Raw genomic sequence first — 21,939 nt, forward strand, 5'->3', positions numbered from 1 at the left:
GACCGCATTCACATCCGCGTTATAGTCGGGGGTCCGTGCGCTGGAGCGTTCGGCTGCGGGATTCCTCCAACGCAAGCCTCAGCGCAAAGGTAGCAAAACAGGGGAATCCCTGCGGCGGACGGAGCGGTATAACGGAATATAATAAACAGAGACCTGAAGGAAACAAACTGAAGGCCAGCGCCGAAAACGGATGCGTTTTATTTCAGTTTCTCTTTTCTAAACCCGCAGCGCTCTGTTGCCAGGTGACTGCTCGTTGCTAGGTAACGGCGCTCTGTTGCCGGGTGACATGGAGGCTGCTGGTTGCTAGGTAACCGCAGTCTCCTTCTCGCAGCGCCACGTTCTCCGAGCTCTCACATAAACTTGGCTCGGCTTCCAGTGTGAGCCAATCAAATTTCACCGCATCCATTAACATTCGGCAATAAGAACCAATCAGAATGCGGCTGGCGGAGCTTGTTTCCACAGCAACTCGGCTTGTTCCTGTAGAGGGCGTGTCAGTGGGGCGAGCGGTGAGTCGGCCGCGCGTCCAGGATGTGGGAGAAGAGCAGAGGAGTCCGGAGGATGGACGAGGTGAGAGCGGCGGCTGGAGGACTACAAGTATCAGCAGAGGGGCGCTGCTTCCGGTGATGAGAGACCCGGAGCAGAGGCTTCTCTCTCCGCCATGCTTTACCCTGCAGCTGTGCTCGGTCTTCGTCCCTCCTGCTTTACCCTGCAGCTGTGCTCGGTCCCTCCTGCTTTACCCTGCAGCTGTGCTGGTGGCCCCCGGCCCTCCTGCTTTACCCTGCAGCTGTGCTCTGTCTTCGGCCCCCGCCCCCCCCTCCCCCCTCCCCCCTCCCCCCTGCAGCTGTGCTGGTGGCCCCCGTCCCTCCTGCTTTACCCTGCAGCTGTGCTCGGTCCCTCCTGCTTTACCCTGCAGCTGTGCTGGTGGCCCCCGGCCCTCCTGCTTTACCCTGCAACTGTGCTCTGTCTTCGGCCCCCCCCCCTCCCCCCTGCAGCTGTGCTGGTGGCCCCCGGCCCTCCTGCTTTACCCTGCAGCTGTGCTCGGTCCCTCCTGCTTTACCCTGCAGCTGTGCTGGTGGCCCCCGGCCCTCCTGCTTTACCCTGCAGCTGTGCTCGGTCCCTCCTGCTTTACCCTGCTTTGTGCTGGTGGCCCCCGTGTCGGCCGTTGCTCACCCCCCTGCAGCTGTGCTGGTGGCCCCCGGCCCCCCCCCCCCCCCGCTGCTTTGTGCTGGTGGCCCCCGGCCCCCCGGCTCTGTGCTGGTGGCCCCCGTGTCGGCCGTTGCTCACCCCCCTGCTGCTGCTAGAACCGGTTTTGCTGCCTGCAGGTGATGAAAGCGACTGAGAAGTGCTGACTGTCCTTGTGACTCACAGAGCACCGCCGGGGGCAGGAGAGGGCCGGACCACCCCTGCGAGGGCGCCTGCCAGCCGGCCTGCCCTCCTCTTTGTTGCCCCTTCTCTTCGGCTCGCCTCCTTTGGTGGCCCTCCTGTCTCTCTGGTGCCCCTGTTGGTGGCATCCTTTGGTCTCTGGTGCCCCTGCTGGTGGCCCCCTCTGGCCTCTCTGGTGGCCCCCTCTGGCCTCTCTGGTGGCCCCCTGTTGGTGGCCCCCTCTGGCCTCTCTGGTGGCCCCCTGTTGGTGGGCCTCTCTGGTGGCCCCCTCTGGCCGGGCCTCTCTGGTGGCCCCCTCTGGCCTCTCTGGTGGCCCCCTCTGGCCTCTCTGGTGGCCCCCTGTTGGTGGCCCCCTCTGGCCTCTCTGGTGGCCCCCTCTGGCCTCTCTGGTGGCCCCCTGTTGGTGGCCCCCTCTGGCCTCTCTGGTGGCCCCCTGTTGGTGGGCCTCTCTGGTGGCCCCCTCTGGCCTCTCTGGTGGCCCCCTGTTGGTGGCCCCCTCTGGCCTCTCTGGTGGCCCCCTGTTGGTGGCCCCCTCTGGCCTCTCTGGTGGCCCCCTCTGGCCTCTCTGGTGGCCCCCTGTTGGTGGCCCCCTCTGGCCTCTCTGGTGGCCCCCTGTTGGTGGCCCCCTCTGGCCTCTCTGGTGGCCCCCTGTTGGTGGCCCCCTCTGGCCTCTCTGGTGGCCCCCTCTGGCCTCTCTGGTGGCCCCCTCTGGCCTCTCTGGTGGCCCCCTGTTGGTGGCCCCCTCTGGCCTCTCTGGTGGCCCCCTGTTGGTGGCCCCCTCTGGCCTCTCTGGTGGCCCCCTGTTGGTGGCCCCCTCTGGCCTCTCTGGTGGCCCCCTGTTGGTGGCCCCCTCTGGCCTCTCTGGTGGCCCCCTGTTGGTGGGCCTCTCTGGTGGCCCCCTGTTGGTGGCCCCCTCTGGCCTCTCTGGTGGCCCCCTCTGGCCTCTCTGGTGGCCCCCTGTTGGTGGCCCCCTCTGGCCTCTCTGGTGGCCCCCTCTGGCCTCTCTGGTGGCCCCCTGTTGGTGGCCCCCTCTGGCCTCTCTGGTGGCCCCCTGTTGGTGGCCCCCTCTGGCCTCTCTGGTGGCCCCCTCTGGCCTCTCTGGTGGCCCCCTGTTGGTGGCCCCCTCTGGCCTCTCTGGTGGCCCCCTGTTGGTGGCCCCCTCTGGCCTCTCTGGTGGCCCCCTCTGGCCTCTCTGGTGGCCCCCTGTTGGTGGCCCCCTCTGGTCTCTCTGGTGGCCCCTCTGGTGCCCCTCCGCTGCCGGCTGTTATGTTTACAAGGTTTGGCCGTCCCCTGGCGAGGGTCTGCCCCGGCCGCTGTCGCATGTTCTGTCGCGCAGCAGATTTCGGCCGCCCTTTTCACGCACGGATACGGCCGCAGCTTCTCAGACCTCGCTGACCGCGCCGCCCCGGCCTGTGGGTGTGGCCAGCGTCTGTGGGTGTGGCCAGCGTCTGCGGGAGACTGAACATGTCTAATAAGGCGTCTATTAGAGGGCGGGGCTGCAGGTGGCGCTCACACCCCGACGGGGGCCACGCTGCTGGCTGATGCCAGGTCTCAGAGAAGGATTTAAAGGGCCGCCGACTGCTGAGGTCTTCATGATCTCTGCTGGTTGAGCCCCTCCTGACTGACTTCTGCACTCACAGCTGAGGGTTTGTTGCAGTGTGTCGGTGCAGGGACCAGAGAGGGGCGGACCCGGTCCCTGCTGGAGTACACAAGGTTTCCATTCACTGGCAGCAAGCAGAGATCTTCAGACGGTGAGGACGCTGCATCTCCTGCGCTCTGCTAGAAGTCCCCCCCTCCCTCCGGCCGGGGTGACCGGGGGTCCTGGATCTGGCGGCGGGGGGGCTTTGTGCACCCTTTTGTAAATGCACCAAAAATGTGTGAAAGCGTTTGTCAGTGCAGCCCGTATGGTGCCCCCTGCGGTCCGCCCTCAGCGCTGCCATCTCCTTGCAGATACGATGGTGGTGCCCCCTGCGGTCTGCACCAGCGCTGCCATCTCCTTGCAGATAGGATGGTGGCGCCCCCTGCGGTCCGCCCACAGCGCTGCCATCTCCTTGCAGATAGGATGGTGGCGCCCCCTGCGGTCCGCCTACAGCGCTGCCATCTCCTTGCAGATAGGATGGTGGCGCCCCATGCGGTCCGCCCTTAGCGCTGCCATCTCCTTGCAGATAGGATGGTGGCGCCCCATGCGGTCCGCCCTTAGCGCTGCCATCTCCTTGCAGATACGATGGTGGCGCCCCCTGCGGTCCGCCCTTAGCGCTGCCATCTCCTTGCAGATACGATGGTGGAGCCCCCTGCGGTCCGCCCTCAGCGCTGCCATCTCCTTGCAGATACGATGGTGGAGCCTCATGCTGGTCTGCACCCTGGTGGCAGCCGTGCCCATCGACACAGATAAAACCAAGGCGACCGTGGAGGCGGCAGACGACGGGCAGAAGCCTCAGTCCACTGTGAGTATTGGTTGGCACCGTTGGGGCGCGGGGTGTGGGTGGTTGACACGTGGGTGACTTGTTTGTGGCAGCAGGACACCGGGCTCTACTACGACCGCTATCTGCGCGAGGTGGTGGAAGTCCTGGAGACCGACCCGCACTTCCGAGAGAAGATCCAGGCCGCCGACACCGAGGACATCAAGGTAAGCCGGGGGGTCACATACTTGGCAGCCGTGCAGCGGCGGTGGTGTCATACATGTAACGTGTCGCCCTCCTCAGAGCGGCAGGATCAGTCAGGAGCTGGACTTCGTCAGCCATCACATCCGGACCCGGCTGGACGAGCTGAAGCGGCAGGAGGTGGCACGGCTGCGGGTGTTGATCAAGGCCAAGCTCAGCGCCCCGGAGAGTGAGGGTCTTCTGTAATGTGGCGCCCTCCGCTGGTAGGAGAGGGCGCTCACCTCATTCTGCTGCTTGTCCCGCAGGTGCCGGCATCGACCGCCGTCTGTTCCTCCAGAAGTTCAACCACCTCAATCACATGAACCCCGACTCGTTCGAACCCCGAGACCTGGACATGCTGATCAAAGCGGTGAGTGCGGCGGACCTCAAACCTCCCACCCCTTCCCCGTACGTGTGATCCATTGACAACATGGCAAGCAGTTTGCTGCTCACCGAGCCCTCGCTGGGGTAGAGGCGGGGGCAGATGGTTGTACGGAAGAGCAGGGGGAGCAGGCAGTAAGCTGGGTGACAGGAGGAGGGATAGAGGGAAGAGAACCAGGGAGGCTAGCCCTGAACTGGCACAACCCAACAAGTCTGTACAGTTGGCAGATGAGGGCGATGCCATTACAGAGCCAGCACCGCTGCAGCACGACATGCCCTCTGACCACCAGGGGGATGACTGCTCCAGTGAGACGGGGACGGGGAGCGCAGGGCAGGCTAGACAGGTCCTAGTGGTGGGGGACTCAATTATTAGAGGGACAGATAGGGCAATCTGCCATAAAGACCGGGATCGTTGAACCGTGTGTTGTCTTCCTGACTCTTCAGTTTAACACGTCGCTGCGGATTGACAGATTACTGGCAGGGGCTGGTGAGGATCCAGCAGGCATGGTGCACATTGGCACCAATGGCAGAGTTAGAGGTAGGTGGAAGGTCCTTAAAGATGATTTCAGGGGCCGAGGATGAGACTAATGCTAGAAGTCTGACCCATATACTAAATGAACTGGAAGTAAGAATGTCTGAGGAAAACTGCAACATAGTGGGAATGACTGAGACCTGGCCGGTGAACCTAAAGGGTTACAGTCTGTTCAGAAGGGATCGTAAAAATGGAAAAGGAGGAAACCTAGAATGGTAGAGTTGGAAGGGTCCTCCGGGGTCATCGGGTCCAACCCCCTGCTCAGTGCAGGATCATTAAATCATCCCAGACAGATGTCTGTCCAGCCTCTGAAGACTTCCATTGAAGGAGAACTCCCCACCTCTTGTGGCAACCTGTTCCACTCATTGATCCCCCTCACTGTCTAATATCTAATCTGTGTCTCCTCCCTTTCAGTTTCATCCCATCCCTTCTAGTCTTTCCTTGTACAGATGAGAATAGGGCTGATCCCTCTGCACTGTGACAGCCCTTCAGGTATTTGTAGACCGCTATTAAAGGGGTTGTCCCGTGGCAGCAAGTGGGGTTATACACTTCTGTATGGCCATATTAATGCACTTTGTAATGTACATCGTGCATTAATTATGAGCCATACAGAAGTTATTCACTTACCTGTTCCGTTGCTGGCGTCCCCGTCTCCATGGTTCCGTCTAATTTGGGTGTCTTCTTGCTTTTTTAGACGCGCTTGCGCAGGTGGATCTTCTCCCTTCGGCTGGTCTCGGAAGCATCGGCGTTTTGGCTCCGCCCCCTTGTACGCGTCATCGCGTAGCTCCGCCCCCGTCACGTGCCGATTCCAGCCAATCAGGAGGCTGGAACCGGCACACGTCACGGGGCGGAGCTACGCGATGACGCTACAAGGGGGCGGAGCCAAAACGCCGATGCTGCCGAGCGGAGCCGAAGGGAGAAGACCGCACAGCGCAAGCGCGTCTAAAAAAGCAAGAAGACACCCAAATTAGACGGAACCATGGCAACGGGGACGCCAGCAACGGAACAGGTAAGTGAATAACTTCTGTATGGCTCATAATTAATGCACGATGTACATTACAAAGTGCATTAATATGGCCATACAGAAGTGTATAGACCCACTTGCTCCCGCGGGACAACCCCTTTAATATGGCCATACAGAAGTGTATAGACCCACTTGCTGCCGCGAGACAACTCCTTTAAGTCTCCTCTCAGCCTTCTCTTCTGCTAAACATTCCCCGATCCTTTAACTGTTCCTCATAGGACATGATTTGCAGACCGCTCACCATCTTGGTAACTCTTCTCTGAACTTGCTCCAGTTTGTCTATGTCTTGTATAAAGTGGGGTGCCCAGAACTGGACCCAGTATTCCAGATGAGGTCTGACTAAGGAAGAGTAGAGGGGATAATGACCTCACATGATCTAGACTCTATGCTTCTCTTAATACATCCCCGAATTGTGTTTGCCTTTTTGGCTGCTGCATCACATTGTTGACTCATGTTCAGTGTATGATCTATTAGTATACCCAAGTCTTTCTCACATGTGCTGCTGCTTAGCCCAATTCCTCCCATTCTGTATATGCTTTCTTCATTTTTCTTGCCCAGATGTAGGACTTGCATTTCTCCTTGTTAAGCACTAGGGGGGGCTTGTGTTAATGTAACATGCTGTATAAAGCCTGCATTACGGGGGATATATGGGAGGGAGATGAACATGTGGAGAGTGTATGGGCGGAAACACATGGAGGGAAAACAATGAGATCCTCCTAGGGGTTCTCCATAGGCACCAAATACAACAGCAAATCACAATGAGGTAATTATTATGGGGGACTTTACCCATCCGGATATAAAGTGGGGAGCCCAACCCTAACGATCTCATGAAGGTAACGACTTTCTAACAATTAGTCGCGGACAGACAATAAATGGGAAATGCTTAAAAACCTCCTCATTACTTGCTGCAAGCGGCTCCTACCTTACAGGGATAAAAGGGTTAATGATGGGGGCAGCAATGGGGCAAGAAACGGAACAAAGAAAGCGTTTAAACTAACAGCAAGAAGCGGGGAGGGGGGGGGGGGGGTCCGTGAGAAGACACGCAAACATGAACCCCGTTCTTCTGAATGTCAAACAAACATACGTGGTGCAGGAAGCAGCCGCAGCGCGGTCTAGCGTTCTGCGGGATCTCGCAGCGGAGCCTCACTGTTCTCACTGGGGCCGCCGGATGGGCGCGCACAGGGGGTCTCCAACTGCGAAGGGAGAAGCTTCACAGTCAACAGCCGCGCCCGGAGGATCCCTGGGGCATGCACATGGTGGGGGCGACATTCACGGTTCCATATCGCACTCACTCATGTGAAGTTAGCCCAACTAAATAACCTATGTAACAGTCAGATAAAAGCCGCAAAAATGGAGACTTATTGCCAAAAAGAGTGAAACGAACCCGAAACTGTTCAACTATATAAATAGTAAGATTAATACTGACAGTGCCGGCCCTTTAATAAATAATGTAGGAGGAACTGCAGAGGCTGATGAGGAGAAAGCAAACCCACTAAATATCCTCCTCCCCAGTCCCTCCACAGTCAGATGAGATGCAGAGTGAGGAAGTAAACTCTCCACAATGTCACCAGTCTAACCCAGGAAGAGGCGCAGAGCAGCCTTAAAAAGATAGACAAATGGGCGGGTCCCGATGGCATACACCCCCGGGATCTAGGGGAATTGGGTAATGTGACAGGCCAACCCTTCCTTCTTATATGTAAGGACTCTATAGTGACGGGTCTGTTCCACTGGATTGGCACATAGCCATTGTGGTGCCAATTTTCAAAAAGTTGTCCAATAGTGAACCTAGAAAATACAAGCCAGTAAGTCTGACTTCTACTGTGGGTAAAATGTTTGAAGGGTCTCTAAGAGACGCCATCCTGGAGGACCGCAAGGAAAACAGCTGTGCAACCCCGTATCAGCGGGTTTATGAGAGATCGCTGCTGTCACACCAACCTGATCAGCTGCTACCAGGAGGTAAGTACTAGACTGGAGCGGGAGTCACCGCATCTTGTGGATCTCTTCCAAAGCGTTTGATACTGCGCCACATAATGGGTTGGTATAGCAGATGGGAATGCTCGGTCCGGGCGTGTCTCAGTGTGACATGTTATACGGGGGGTCTGATGAGTCTTCGGCTTTACCCAGATAGAAGATGACACTTTCCATTTCTCCCACATCCTCTCCACTGAGGCCAACACACTTCTTACATCGGGGTTCCAAGTTCTGTAAGCCTTGCAAAAAGAAGGATTTGGGTTGTGCCTCAAACCAGTCATCCGTAGCAGCCATGGCATCAGGAATGGGGGGACATGCCATCCCCTTGGGGTGTTTCTTCTGGAAACAGATGATAGTCGGAGGGAGCTAGATCTGGTGAATACGGTGGGTGGTCAACCAGCGGGAAGCCGAGCTCCACCAGTTTTGCCGCGGTCTCTTGTGCCGTGTGAGCGGAGGCGTCGTCTTGCAGGAACAAGATTCCTTTGGACAGCTTGCTGCACCTTTTAGCCTTCAGAGCTGCCTTTAATTGGTCCAAAAGTTCAATGTAATCCCTTGCATGGATGGTGGAACCATTGTGAAGGTCGTCCACTAGCAGCAGGCCCTCCTCATCCCAGAACACAGACGCCATCACCTTAGTGGCTGAGAACCACTGGGCCTTCACTTTCTGACTGCTCCCCCTAGTGGTGGCTGTATATATCTGTATGTAGTGAGCTCCCCCTAGTGGTGGTTGTACATATCTGCATGTAGTGAGCTCCCCCTAGTGGTGGCTGTATATATCTGTATGTAGTGAGCTCCCCCTAGTGGTGGCTGTATATATCTGTATGTAGTGAGCTCCCCCTAGTGGTGGCTGTATATATCTGTACACAGACGCCATCACCTTAGTGGCTGAGGACCACTGGGCCTCCACTCTGACTGCTCCCCCTAGTGGTGGCTGTATATATCTGTATGTAGTGAGCTCCCCCTAGTGGTGGCTGTATATATCTGTATGTAGTGAGCTCCCCCTAGTGGTGGCTGTGTATATCTGTATGTAGTGAGCTCCCCCTAGTGGTGGCTGTGTATATCTGTATGTAGTGAGCTCCCCCTAGTGGTGGCTGTATATATCTGTACACAGACGCCATCACCTTATTGGCTGAGAACCACTGGGCCTCCACTCTGACTGCTCCCCCTAGTGGTGGCTGTATATATCTGTCTGTAGTGAGCTCCCCCTAGTGGTGGCTGTATATATCTGTCTGTAGTGAGCTCCCCCTAGTGGTGGCTGTATATATCTGTCTGTAGTGAGCTCCCCCTAGTGGTGGCTGTATATATCTGTATGTAGTGAGCTCCCCCTAGTGGTGGCTGTATATATCTGTATGTAGTGAGCTCCCCCTAGTGGTGGCTGTATATATCTGTATGTAGTGAGCTCCCCCTAGTGGTGGCTGTATATATCTGTATGTAGTGAGCTCCCCCTAGTGGTGGCTGTATATATCTTTATGTAGTGAGCTCTCCCTACTGGTGGCTGTATATATCTATACACAGACGTCATCACCTTAGTGGCTGAGGATCACTGGGCCTCCACTCTTCTGACTGCTTCCCCTAGTGGTGGCTGTATATATCTGTATGTAGTGAGCTCCCCCTAGTGGTGGCTGTATATATCTGTATGCAGTGAGCTCCCCCTAGTGGTGGCTGTATATATCTGTATGTAGTGAGCTCCCCCTGGTGCTGGCTGTATGTCTGTATGTATGTAGTGAGCTCCCCCTAGTGGTGACTGTACATATCTGTATGTAGTGAGCTCCCCTGGTGCTGGCTGTTTATATCTGTATGTAGTGAGCTCCCCCTGGTGCTGGCTGTATATGTCTGTATGTATGTAGTGAGCTCCCCTAGTGGTGGCTGTATGTCTGTATGTAGTGAGCTCCCCCTAGTGGTGGCTGTATATGTCTGTATGTAGTGAGCTCCCCCTAGTGGTGGCTGTATATGTCTGTATGTAGTGAGCTCCCCCTGGTGGTGGCTGTATATGTCTGTATGTAGTGAGCTCCCCCTGGTGGTGGCTGTATATGTCTGTATGTAGTGAGCTCCCCCTGGTGGTGGCTGTATATATCTGTATGTAGTGAGCTCCCCCTGGTGGTGGCTGTATATATCTGTATGTAGTGAGCTCCCCCTGGTGGTGGCTGTATATATCTGTATGTAGTGAGCTCCCCCTGGTGGTGGCTGTATATATCTGTATGTAGTGAGCTCCCCTTGGTGGTGGCTGTATATATCTGTATGTAGTGAGCTCCCCTTGGTGGTGGCTGTATATGTCTGTATGTAGTGAGCTCCCCTTGGTGGTGGCTGTATATGTCTGTATGTAGTGAGCTCCCCCTGGTGGTGGCTGTATATATCTGTATGTAGTGAGCTCCCCCTGGTGGTGGCTGTATATATCTGTATGTAGTGAGCTCCCCCTGGTGGTGGCTGTATATATCTGTATGTAGTGAGCTCCCCCTGGTGGTGGCTGTATATATCTGTATGTAGTGAGCTCCCCCTGGTGGTGGCTGTATATATCTGTATGTAGTGAGCTCCCCCTAGTGGTGGCTCTATATATCTGTATGTAGTGAGCGCCCCCTAGTGGTGGCTCTATATATCTGTATGTAGTGAGCGCCCCCTAGTGGTGGCTCTATATATCTGTATGTAGTGAGCGCCCCCTAGTGGTGGCTCTATATATCTGTATGTAGTGAGCGCCCCCTAGTGGTGGCTCTATATATCTGTATGTAGTGAGCGCCCCCTAGTGGTGGCTCTATATATCTGTATGTAGTGAGCGCCCCCTAGTGGTGGCTCTATATATCTGTATGTAGTGAGCGCCCCCTAGTGGTGGCTCTATATATCTGTATGTAGTGAGCGCCCCCTAGTGGTGGCTCTATATATCTGTATGTAGTGAGCGCCCCCTAGTGGTGGCTCTATATATCTGTATGTAGTGAGCGCCCCCTAGTGGTGGCTCTATATATCTGTATGTAGTGAGCGCCCCCTAGTGGTGGCTCTATATATCTGTATGTAGTGAGCGCCCCCTAGTGGTGGCTCTATATATCTGTATGTAGTGAGCTCCCCCTAGTGGTGGCTCTATATATCTGTATGTAGTGAGCTCCCCCTAGTGGTGGCTCTATATATCTGTATGTAGTGAGCTCCCCCTAGTGGTGGCTCTATATATCTGTATGTAGTGAGCTCCCCCTAGTGGTGGCTCTATATATCTGTATGTAGTGAGCTCCCCCTAGTGGTGGCTCTATATATCTGTATGTAGTGAGCTCCCCCTAGTGGTGGCTCTATATATCTGTATGTAGTGAGCTCCCCCTAGTGGTGGCTCTATATATCTGTATGTAGTGAGCTCCCCCTAGTGGTGGCTCTATATATCTGTATGTAGTGAGCTCCCCCTAGTGGTGGCTCTATATATCTGTATGTAGTGAGCTCCCCCTAGTGGTGGCTCTATATATCTGTATGTAGTGAGCTCCCCCTAGTGGTGGCTCTATATATCTGTATGTAGTGAGCTCCCCCTAGTGGTGGCTCTATATATCTGTATGTAGTGAGCTCCCCCTAGTGGTGGCTCTATATATCTGTATGTAGTGAGCTCCCCCTAGTGGTGGCTCTATATATCTGTATGTAGTGAGCTCTCCCTACTGGTGGCTGTATATATCTATACACAGACGTCATCACCTTAGTGGCTGAGGATCACTGGGCCTCCACTCTTCTGACTGCTTCCCCTAGTGGTGGCTGTATATATCTGTATGCAGTGAGCTCCCCCTAGTGGTGGCTGTATATATCTGTATGTAGTGAGCTCCCCCTGGTGCTGGCTGTATGTCTGTATGTATGTAGTGAGCTCCCCCTAGTGGTGACTGTACATATCTGTATGTAGTGAGCTCCCCTGGTGCTGGCTGTTTATATCTGTATGTAGTGAGCTCCCCCTGGTGCTGGCTGTATATGTCTGTATGTATGTAGTGAGCTCCCCTAGTGGTGGCTGTATGTCTGTATGTAGTGAGCTCCCCCTAGTGGTGGCTGTATATGTCTGTATGTAGTGAGCTCCCCCTAGTGGTGGCTGTATATGTCTGTATGTAGTGAGCTCCCCCTAGTGGTGGCTGTATATGTCTGTATGTAGTGAGCTCCCCCTGGTGGTGGCTGTACATATCTGTATGTAGTGAGCTCCCCTGGTGCTGGCTGTTTATATCTGTATGTAGTGAGCTCCCCCTAGTGGTGACTGTACATATCTGTATGTAGTGAGCTCCCCTGGTGCTGGCTGTTTATATCTGTATGTAGTGAGCTCCCCTTGGTGCTGGCTGTATATGTCTGTATGTATGTAGTGAGCTCCCCTAGTGGTGGCTGTATATATCTGTATGTAGTGAGCTCCCCGTAGTGGTGGCTGTATATGTCTGTATGTAGTGAGCTCCCCCTGGTGGTGGCTGTATATGTCTGTATGTAGTGAGCTCCCCCTGGTGGTGGCTGTATATGTCTGTATGTAGTGAGCTCCCCCTGGTGGTGGCTGTATATATCTGTATGTAGTGAGCTCCCCCTGGTGGTGGCTGTATATATCTGTATGTAGTGAGCTCCCCCTGGTGGTGGCTGTATATATCTGTATGTAGTGAGCTCCCCCTGGTGGTGGCTGTATATATCTGTATGTAGTGAGCTCCCCCTGGTGGTGGCTGTATATATCTGTATGTAGTGAGCTCCCCCTGGTGGTGGCTGTATATATCTGTATGTAGTGAGCTCCCCCTGGTGGTGGCTCTATATATCTGTATGTAGTGAGCTCCCCCTAGTGGTGGCTCTATATATCTGTATGTAGTGAGCTCCCCCTAGTGGTGGCTCTATATATCTGTATGTAGTGAGCTCCCCCTAGTGGTGGCTCTATATATCTGTATGTAGTGAGCTCCCCCTAGTGGTGGCTGTATATATCTGTATGCAGTGAGCTCCCCCTAGTGGTGGTTGTATATATCTGTATGCAGTGAGCTCCTCCTAGTGGTGGCTGTATATATCTGTATGTAGTGAGCTCCCCCTAGTGGTGGCTGTATATATCTGTATGTAGTGAGCTCCCCCTAGGTGTGGCTGTATATATCTGTATGTAGTGAGCTCCCCCTTGTGGTGGCTGTATATATCTGTATGTAGTGAGCTCCCCCTAGTGGTGGCTGTATATATCTGTATGTAGTGAGCTCCCCCTAGTGGTGGCTGTATATATCTGTATGTAGTGAGCTCCCCCTAGTGGTGGCTGTATATATCTGTATGTAGTGAGCTCCCCCTAGTGGTGGCTGTATATATCTGTACACAGACGCCATCACCTTAGTGGCTGAGGACCACTGGGCCTCCACTCTCTGACCGCTCCCCCTAGTGGTGGCTGTATATATCTGTATGTAGTGAGCTCCCCCTAGTGGTGGCTGTATATATCTGTATGTAGTGAGCTCCCCCTAGTGGTGGCTGTATATATCTGTATGTAGTGAGCTCCCCCTAGTGGTGGCTGTATATATCTGTATGTAGTGAGCTCCCCCTAGTGTTGGCTGTATATATCTGTATGTAGTGAGCTCCCCCTAGTGGTGGCTGTATATATCTGTACACAGACGCCATCACCTTAGTGGCTGAGGACCACTGGGCCTCCACTCTCTGACCGCTCCTTGGGTTCAGGGTCATACACATAAATCCAGGTCTCATCCATGGTGACCGGTCGGTCCAGGAAGTTCTTATCAGTCCGTAAACGCTGACAGATGGACCGGGGAGGTTGTCACTCGATGCTTTTCTGATCTGTTGTCAGACATTTGGGGACCCGCTGTGCAGATAGCTTCTCCATGGATGATGACACAAACCCGTTCACCAGAAACCCCCATGATGGCGGCTATTCCTGCCGCCGGCCGATTCTCCAGTATGAGGTTGTGCGCAGCATCGGCGATCTCCGGAACAACAACCCCTCTCGGTCGTCCGGGATGTTCCCCATCATTGGGGCTGAAGTGGCCCCCAGTCCATAACTATAGAGTATGAAGGGCATTGATCCCCCGATGTCTGCCACAGATCACCAGGAGTATCCTCCCCCGACTTCATCACTCCTCTGCTCTCATTGGCTGTGAATATCGCCTTAGACTCCACCATGTTGTTTTTCCCGCGTGCCGAGATCACTGTGGCCATAAGCTACAAACACATATTAGACACAGAAGGCTTCATGGGATATAACATCCGTTACCATAGAAACAAGAACACAAAGCCTTCTCGGCCCCTCGTATCATCAGCAGCCCCCCGTATCATCAGCAGCCCCCCGTATCATCAGCAGCCCCCCGTATCATCAGCAGCCCCCCGTATCATCAGCATTACTCCGGAGGGCCGGCGATCCGGGATTATTGCGATCGGCAGATCGGAGGCAGGAGGAATGTGTCCCCTTGCGGTCGCTCTGACGTGTCTTCGGGCCGTTGGGTCTGGCGTGACATGAAGCGGCCTCCTGCATGCAGTCATGTAATGAGTTGTCCTATAGTTCGCCTTCCTCGGGTGCCGCGGGTACGATGCCGATCCTCTGACGTGCCGGAGGCCGCGCCTGCACAGCAGTTACGGGGGGCGGTCCGCGTTTCTACCCTCCATATGACGTTCGCCCGTGTAGGAAGCCTGAATGGAGAAATGATCTACCACATTGGGGTTTTGCCTTCCTCTGGATGAACACTGGGGGGCAGCAGCGCCTTGGATGGGGGGGGGGGGGGCGGCGGCTGCGCTGTCAGTGTATGATGCGGTGACCTCTCTGTATACACGCGTGTATTACGTATCCGTGTTTTGGCGCCCGCTGTCTTATATCAGAAGGTGCCGTGTGTGACTAACAGGAGCCACGACGTGTCGCTGCGCGATGACCGCCGCCGGTGGAGCGTGGCCCATGTGGCCCCAGCATGATGGTGAGGACGTTGCCATCTGCTGGCCGCTCTGCTGAGTTACACTTTGCTGTTTTCAGGCCACCAAGGACTTGGAGAACTACGACAAGGAGCATCACGAGGAGTTCAAACGCTACGAGATGATGAAGGAACATGAACGGCGGGAATATCTGAAGGGTCTGGATGAGGAGACGCGGCAGCGGGAGGAGGCGCGCTACGAGGAGATGAAGAGGAAGCACAAAGAGCACCCCAAGATTAACCACCCTGTGAGTAGCGCTGCTTCTTGGGGTCACGTGACCATGGTAGAGGCGCGCCCGTCCCTCCATGGGTCATTACTCGTGTCTCCGCCGCTGATGCCGCCCCATAATCCTCCACTGCTGAGCCGGGCGGCCATTCCGTCATGTCCAGTCATGTGACCCATCACTAATGCTGCCGTTGGCCTCCGCAGGGCAGCAAGGACCAGCTCAGGGAGGTCTGGCAGGAGACCGACGGCCTGGATCCCGCAGATTTTGACCCCAGGACTTTCTTTATGCTGCACGGTAAGTGAAGAGCCCCTGGGGGGCTGCGGCACGGCTGACCGCTACGGAGCAGACTGGGGACTCACTGATTGCTGGGTCATGTGACTGGTCTGTGTGCGGCACGCCATGGCGGGCGGGAGCGTCACGGTCCCTCACTGGTCTGTCTCTTCTTGCAGATACCAACAGCGACGGTTTCATTGATGAGCAGGAGATGGAGGCGCTCTTCACGAAGGAGGTAAGGGGGCGCCGCAGTGCGTCTGTTGTATGTCTCCCCCCACCCCCCGCAGCGGCGGTGTAACACTCTTCACGAAGGAGGTAAGGGGGCGCCGCAGTGCGTCCGTTGTCTGTCTCACCCCCCGCAGCAGCGGTGTAACACTCTTCATTAAGAGGGTAAGGGGGCGCCGCAGCGTGTCCGTCGTTCTGTCTCGGAGCGCTCTTCATTAAGGAGGTACGGGGGCGCCGCAGCGTGTCCGTCGTTCTGTCTCGGAGCGCTCTTCATTCAGAGGGTACGGGGGCGCCGCAGCGTGTCCGTCGGTCTGTCTCGGAGCGCTCTTCATTAAGGAGGTACGGGGGCGCCGCAGCGTGTCCGTCGTTCTGTCTCGGAGCGCTTTTCATTCAGAGGGTACGGGGGCGCCGCAGTGTGTCCGTCGTTCTGTCTCGGAGCGCTCTTCATTAAGGAGGTACGGGGGCGCCGCAGCGTGTCCGTCGGTCTGTCTCGGAGCGCTCTTCATTAAGGAGGTACGGGGGGCGCCGCAGCGTGTCCGTCGTTCTGTCTCGGAGCGCTCTTCATTAAGGAGGTACGGGGGCGCCGCAGCGTGTCCGTCGTTCTGTCTCGGAGCGCTCTTCATTAAGAGGGTACGGGGGCGCCGCAGCGTGTCCGTCGGTCTGTCTCGGAGCGCTCTTCATTAAGGAGGTACGGGGGGCGCCGCAGCGTGTCCGTCGTTCTGTCTCGGAGCGCTCTCCATTAGGGAGGTACGGGGGCGCCGCAGCGTGTCCGTCGTTCTGTCTCGGAGCGCTCTTCATTCAGAGGGTACGGGGGCGCCGCAGCGTGTCCGTCGTTCTGTCTCGGAGCGCTCTCCATTAAGGAGGTACGGGGGCGCCGCAGCGTGTCCGTCGTTCTGTCTCGGAGCGCTCTTCATTCAGAGGGTACGGGGGCGCCGCAGCGTGTCCGTCGGTCTGTCTCGGAGCGCTCTTCATTAAGGAGGTACGGGGGCGCTGCAGCGTGTCCGTCGGTCTGTCTCGGAGCGCTCTTCATTCAGAGGGTACGGGGGCGCCGCAGCGTGTCCGTCGTTCTGTCTCGGAGCGCTCTTCGTTCAGAGGGTACGGGGGCGCCGCAGCGTGTCCGTCCTGTCTCGGAGCGCTCTTCATTCAGAGGGTACCGGGGCGCCGCAGCGTGTCCGTCGTTCTGTCTCGGAGCGCTCTTCATTAAGGAGGTACGGGGGCGCCGCAGCGTGTCCGTCGGTCTGTCTCGGAGCGCTCTTCATTAAGGAGGTACGGGGGGCGCCGCAGCGTGTCCGTCGTTCTGTCTCGGAGCGCTCTTCATTAAGGAGGTACAGGGGGCGCCGCAGCGTGTCCGTCGTTCGTCTCGGAGCGCTCTCCATTAAGAGGGTACGGGGGTGCCGCAGCGTGTCCGTCCTGTCTCGGAGCGCTCTTCATTCAGAGGGTACGGGGGCGCCGCAGCGTGTCCGTCGGTCTGTCTCGGAGCGCTCTTCATTAAGGAGGTACGGGGGGCGCCGCAGCGTGTCCGTCGTTCTGTCTCGGAGCGCTCTTCATTAAGGAGGTACGGGGGCGCCGCAGCGTGTCCGTCGTTCTGTCTCGGAGCGCTCTTCATTAAGAGGGTACGGGGGCGCCGCAGCGTGTCCGTCGGTCTGTCTCGGAGCGCTCTTCATTAAGGAGGTACGGGGGGCGCCGCAGCGTGTCCGTCGTTCTGTCTCGGAGCGCTCTCCATTAGGGAGGTACGGGGGCGCCGCAGCGTGTCCGTCGTTCTGTCTCGGAGCGCTCTCCATTAAGGAGGAACGGGGGCGCCGCAGCGTGTCCGTCGTTTGTCTCGGAGCGCTCTTCATTAAGGAGGTACGGGGGCGCCGCAGCGTGTCCGTCGTTCTGTCTCGGAGCGCTCTCCATTAAGGAGGTAAGGGGGCGCCGCAGCGTGTCCGTCGGTCTGTCTCGGAGCGCTCTTCATTAAGGAGGTACGGGGGCGCCGCAGCGTGTCCGTCGGTCTGTCTCGGAGCGCTCTTCATTCAGAGGGTACGGGGGCGCCGCAGCGTGTCCGTCGTTCTGTCTCGGAGCGCTCTTCATTCAGAGGGTACGGGGGCGCCGCAGCGTGTCCGTCGGTCTGTCTCGGAGCGCTCTTCATTAAGGAGGTAAGGGGGCGCCGCAGCGTGTCCGTCGGTCTGTCTCGGAGCGCTCTTCATTAAGGAGGTACGGGGGCGCCGCAGCGTGTCCGTCGGTCTGTCTCGGAGCGCTCTTCATTCAGAGGGTACGGGGGTGCCGCAGCGTGTCCGTCGTTCTGTCTCGGAGCGCTCTTCATTCAGAGGGTACGGGGGCGCCGCAGCGTGTCCGTCGGTCTGTCTCGGAGCGCTCTTCATTCAGAGGGTACGGGGGCGCCGCAGCGTGTCCGTCGGTCTGTCTCGGAGCGCTCTTCATTAAGGAGGTACGGGGGCGCCGCAGCGTTTCCGTCGTTTGTCTCGGAGCGCTCTTCATTAAGAGGGTACGGGGGCGCCGCAGCGTGTCCGTCGGTCTGTCTCGGAGCGCTCTTCATTAAGGAGGTACGGGGGCGCCGCAGCGTGTCCGTCGGTCTGTCTCGGAGCGCTCTTCCGTTACGGCGCTGTCTGCTCTCTACTTGTAGCTGGAGAAGGCTTACAGCCCCCAGAACGAGGAGGACGACATGGTGGAGATGGAGGAGGAGCGGCTGCGGATGAGGGAGCACGTGATGAATGAGGTGAGGGGTCCCAGTGCATGGTGATGGGGGCGGGGATTAGTAATGTGACATCCGAGCCCCCCGGACTTGTCGCTCGGCGCGGGGGTCGGGGATTCCTGCCGCCTGCACTATTGGTGTCGCCGCTGTTAATCGTCCGTCTGTCCTTCCGTCCTGCAGGTAGACGTCAACCAAGATCGGCTGATAAATCTAGCGGAGTTCCTGCGAGCGACGGAGAAGCAGGAGTTCCTGGAGCCGGACGGCTGGGAGGTAATGGCGCGGCGTGAAGCCCCTCCCCCGGCCCTGATGTCCTAGGCTAATTCCCACGGACGGATTCTGCCGCGTTTCGCTGCAGCTATTGGGTTCTATGTCCACACGGCAGGATGCCATCGCATGCCCTCTTTGCCCGCCGGTATACTCGCGGACAGCTCCCATTGTAGTCAATGGAAGCCGTCCGTCACGCTATACTTCTGCGAAGTATAGCGTGAATACGCGCCCCGCCCACCGCCTCATATGACACTGCCGGAGCTCCGCCCCCTGCGCCGATGGTTTTCTAGAAGTCTATTAATCCTTCTGTATTCCGGTGACCTCTGTCCTGTAATGTCCGCGTGGCCGAGTGCCTGAAGCACAGAGTCCGTCCATCTAGGGGGCGCCCTCCTCTGTCAGCCTCGGACCTCTGAGCTCCGCCAACAGGAGCCTTCCTCCTCCTCCTCCTCCAGGCCGGTGGTCCCGCATTAATGAGCTGCTCTGCAGCCCCCTGAGGGCCACCTCTGGTATTACACTTCTACATCACGAAGGGCTGGTGGGAAGGGCAGTAGAAGGTGAGCGCCATCTCCAGGCCCCTCCCACCAGTGGTCACATGTTCTGGTATATGGGGGGGGTCGCTGACCCTGAATCCCTTGAGTCAGCCGGGGGCCCCCGGGAGCCCGCAGCACCGGTACCCTCTGACGGTCTCCCGTTTGTGGTGGGCAGACGGTGGACGAGCAGCTGATCTACACGGAGGAGGAGCTGCAGGAATTTGAGAACCACATCTCTAAGACGGAAGAGGATCTGCAAAGGAAGAAGGAGGAGCTGCAGCGGCAGGAGGAGGAGCTAAACAAGCAGCAGCAGCACATCCAGGCGCAGCGGCAGGAGCTGCAGCAGGTGGGCGCCGGCGCACTGGAGGGGTCCGGGGGCTGGCAGTGGCTGCTACTAACACCGCTTGTGCTTCTCCAGGTCGTCCAGCAGATGGAGCAGAAGAAGCTGCCGCCACCACCGCCGGCCCTCCCCGATCCTGCGGCTCACTTCCAACCAGGTATATTCTGCTTGCAGCGCCCCCTCCTCTATTTGGCCCCGTGGTAGAATCTGCCCCAAACGCTACACATACTGTATATTATATACCAGGCAGCACAAGGACACTTCTAGCGTGACGGCTCTAGTCAGCACATAATAGAGGCCACCCAGTGATAGTGATTACAGTGCAGTTACCTCCACTCCATGTGAACACACATGGGGCCTCATGCCCTAGTTGTTGCCCCTTGTGTGCCCCTACACCCCGATAGTGCCCCCATATCTACCTGTTACTACTAACACCCCCCCCCATTTTTAGTTTCTTCCCCACACTTCGGTGGACGCAGTGCGTCTCACGGTATAACAGCGGCTTGGCTCCTCCTCCAGCACTTACTGTACCGAGGCAGGAGGGGAGGAGCTAAGCCGCTGTTCTCTGGTGTCTGCCCATGTGAGTGGAAGAGTACAGCATAGCTGAACGGCGCCCCTGTACGTGCGCTGAGGAGGATGAGGGTGGTAGTAGAGGTCATCGCACCGGTTGACGTCTCCTCTTCTCCTCTTACAGTTGGCGAACAGATCAGCCACTTGGCATCTCCACAAGTTGGGAATTCCCAGCCGCTGCCGCCTGGACACCTGCCAGATGCCGCCGTTGTACGCAGCCAGCAGACGCCATAAGTGCCGGCCGCCCACGACTGACAGTACCTGAACACTACTGACCAAGCTGCCCACAAACTGCTCTCGGCCCCCTTAGACCCCGTGTCCACCGCACCGTCCAGGAGAATAAAGTGTCACTATTTTGTGTGTCGTGTGCAGAGAGGGGTTATTACATCAGGCTGCGCCGCCACTATGGCTCCTCCTCCCTGTAGAAGGTCCCGCACGGAGGGGCTTCACTTGTCTCATGCTGCTCAATGCTGATGAGCGTTTGGTACTGCAGCACCTGCTGTGGGGAGGGAGCACCCCCCCCCCCCTTCCCGGAGGACGGCCCCCGCGATCCGTTGCAGCTTCTCTAGTTGTCATATTCGTTCTTATATAATGTTGTGGAAAATGCTGCAGCGTCTCTTCCTCGGCAGCAGGACCCCCTGCGGCGGCTGCATCTCATTATTGTACCGCTCTCCACCGTGCTTCACTGCTGCCTGCAGACACTCATCATTGTACCGCTCTCCACCGTGCTTCACTGCTGCCTGCAGACACTCATCATTGTACCGCTCTCTACCATGCTACACTGCTGCCTGCAGACACTCATCATTGTACCGCTCTCTACCATGCTTCACTGCTGCCTGCAGACACTCATTATTGTACCGCTCTCCACCATGCTACACTGCTGCCTGCAGACACTCATTATTGTACTGCTCTTCCCCATGCTTCACTGCAGCCTTCAGACACTCATTATTGTACCGCTCTCCACCATGCTACACTGCTGCCTGCAGACACTCATTATTGTACCGCTCTCCATCATGCTTCACTGCGGCCTGCAGACACTCATTATTGTACCTCTCTCCACCATGCTTCACTGCGGCCTGCAGACACTCATTATTGTACCTCTCTCCACCATGCTTCACTGCTGCCTGGAGACACTCATTATTGTACCGCTCTCCACCATGCTTCACTGCTGCCTGCAGACACTCATTATTGTACCGCTCTCCATGCTTCACTGCTGCCTGCAGACACTCATTATTGTACCGCTCTCCATGCTTCACTGCTGCCTGGAGACACTCATTATTGTACCACTCTCCACCATGCTTCACTGCTGCCTGCAGACACTCATTATTGTACCGCTCTCCATGCTTCACTGCTGCCTGGAGACACTCATTATTGTACCACTCTCCACCATGCTTCACTGCTTCCTGCAGACACTCATTATTGTACAGCTCTCCACCATGCTTCACTGCTGCCTGCAGACACTCATTATTGTACCGCTCTCCATGCTTCACTGCTGCCTGGAGACACTCATTATTGTACCGCTCTCCACTATGCTTCACTGCTGCCTGCAGACAACCCTCTACCTCTTTAAACTGCCCTCTGTCACAGGCATCTATTTCACATTGTGACTTCTCAGTCCGGAGCGCCTGGTTCCATTTTTCTGCACCCTAACTCCTAGGTTTTCCTGCACAGTTGAGTCACTTTGCCTTGTTTGTCCATTGGCTTTTGGGCCACAGTTCTTTCATAAAGGTGACTTCTGGCCGGACCTCTCTGAACAGTAGATGGGTGTACCTGGGTCCCACTGGTTCCTGCCAGTCCTTAGCTGATGCCACTGCAGGACAACTTACAATTCGAAGAGAAATCGGCCCGGTTTATCTTTCATCGGCTGCATCTACGGTCCTCGTCTCTTTGTGCTCCTTCAGAAGACCTTGAACAGCACATCTTGAAACCGCAGTCGTTGTGAAATGTTCGCCTCGGAGAAGCCTTGCTGATTCAGTATAACTACCTTGTTGCTTCGCTCCGTCTTGCCATGGTGTACGGCTTGTGACATGACACTGTCTTCCACAACCT

At 56.7% G+C, this 21,939-nt stretch overlaps 1 protein-coding gene across 4 annotated transcripts; it reads left to right on the forward strand.

The window, feature by feature from the left end:
• The first annotated feature begins 440 nt into the window (after positions 1-440).
• On the forward strand, positions 441-20,250 carry NUCB2 (nucleobindin 2). Of its 4 annotated transcripts, none has more exons than XM_066583712.1 (13): positions 441-567; positions 3,711-3,827; positions 3,899-4,009; positions 4,086-4,212; positions 4,289-4,392; positions 14,832-15,017; positions 15,200-15,290; positions 15,446-15,504; positions 18,115-18,207; positions 18,364-18,453; positions 19,156-19,326; positions 19,399-19,477; positions 20,015-20,250. In XM_066583712.1, exons 1-13 carry the CDS (start codon positions 529-531, stop codon positions 20,122-20,124), a joined length of 1,377 nt encoding a protein of 458 aa, XP_066439809.1. In that variant the 5' UTR covers positions 441-528; the 3' UTR covers positions 20,125-20,250. The 4 variants fall into 4 exon arrangements, with proteins under 4 accessions (XP_066439809.1, XP_066439810.1, XP_066439806.1 ...); XM_066583713.1 differs by having other exon boundaries at positions 3,902-4,009; XM_066583709.1 differs by having other exon boundaries at positions 514-567; positions 3,657-3,827.
• The last annotated feature ends 1,689 nt before the right edge of the window (positions 20,251-21,939 follow it).

The sequence above is a fragment of the Eleutherodactylus coqui genome, chromosome 11 (genome assembly GCF_035609145.1).
Source record: "Eleutherodactylus coqui strain aEleCoq1 chromosome 11, aEleCoq1.hap1, whole genome shotgun sequence".
Taxonomy (NCBI): Eukaryota; Metazoa; Chordata; class Amphibia; order Anura; family Eleutherodactylidae; genus Eleutherodactylus; species Eleutherodactylus coqui.

Bases quoted from the DNA above. Each gene is read 5' to 3' on its own strand.
- NUCB2 (XM_066583709.1), top strand. From the start codon at position 529: ATGTGGGAGAAGAGCAGAGGAGTCCGGAGGATGGACGAG. The intron at 15,018-15,199 runs GTGAGTAGCGCT...TGGCCTCCGCAG, and splicing joins ACCCCAAGATTAACCACCCT to GGCAGCAAGGACCAGCTCAG. The intron at 18,208-18,363 runs GTGAGGGGTCCC...TCCGTCCTGCAG, and splicing joins GGGAGCACGTGATGAATGAG to GTAGACGTCAACCAAGATCG.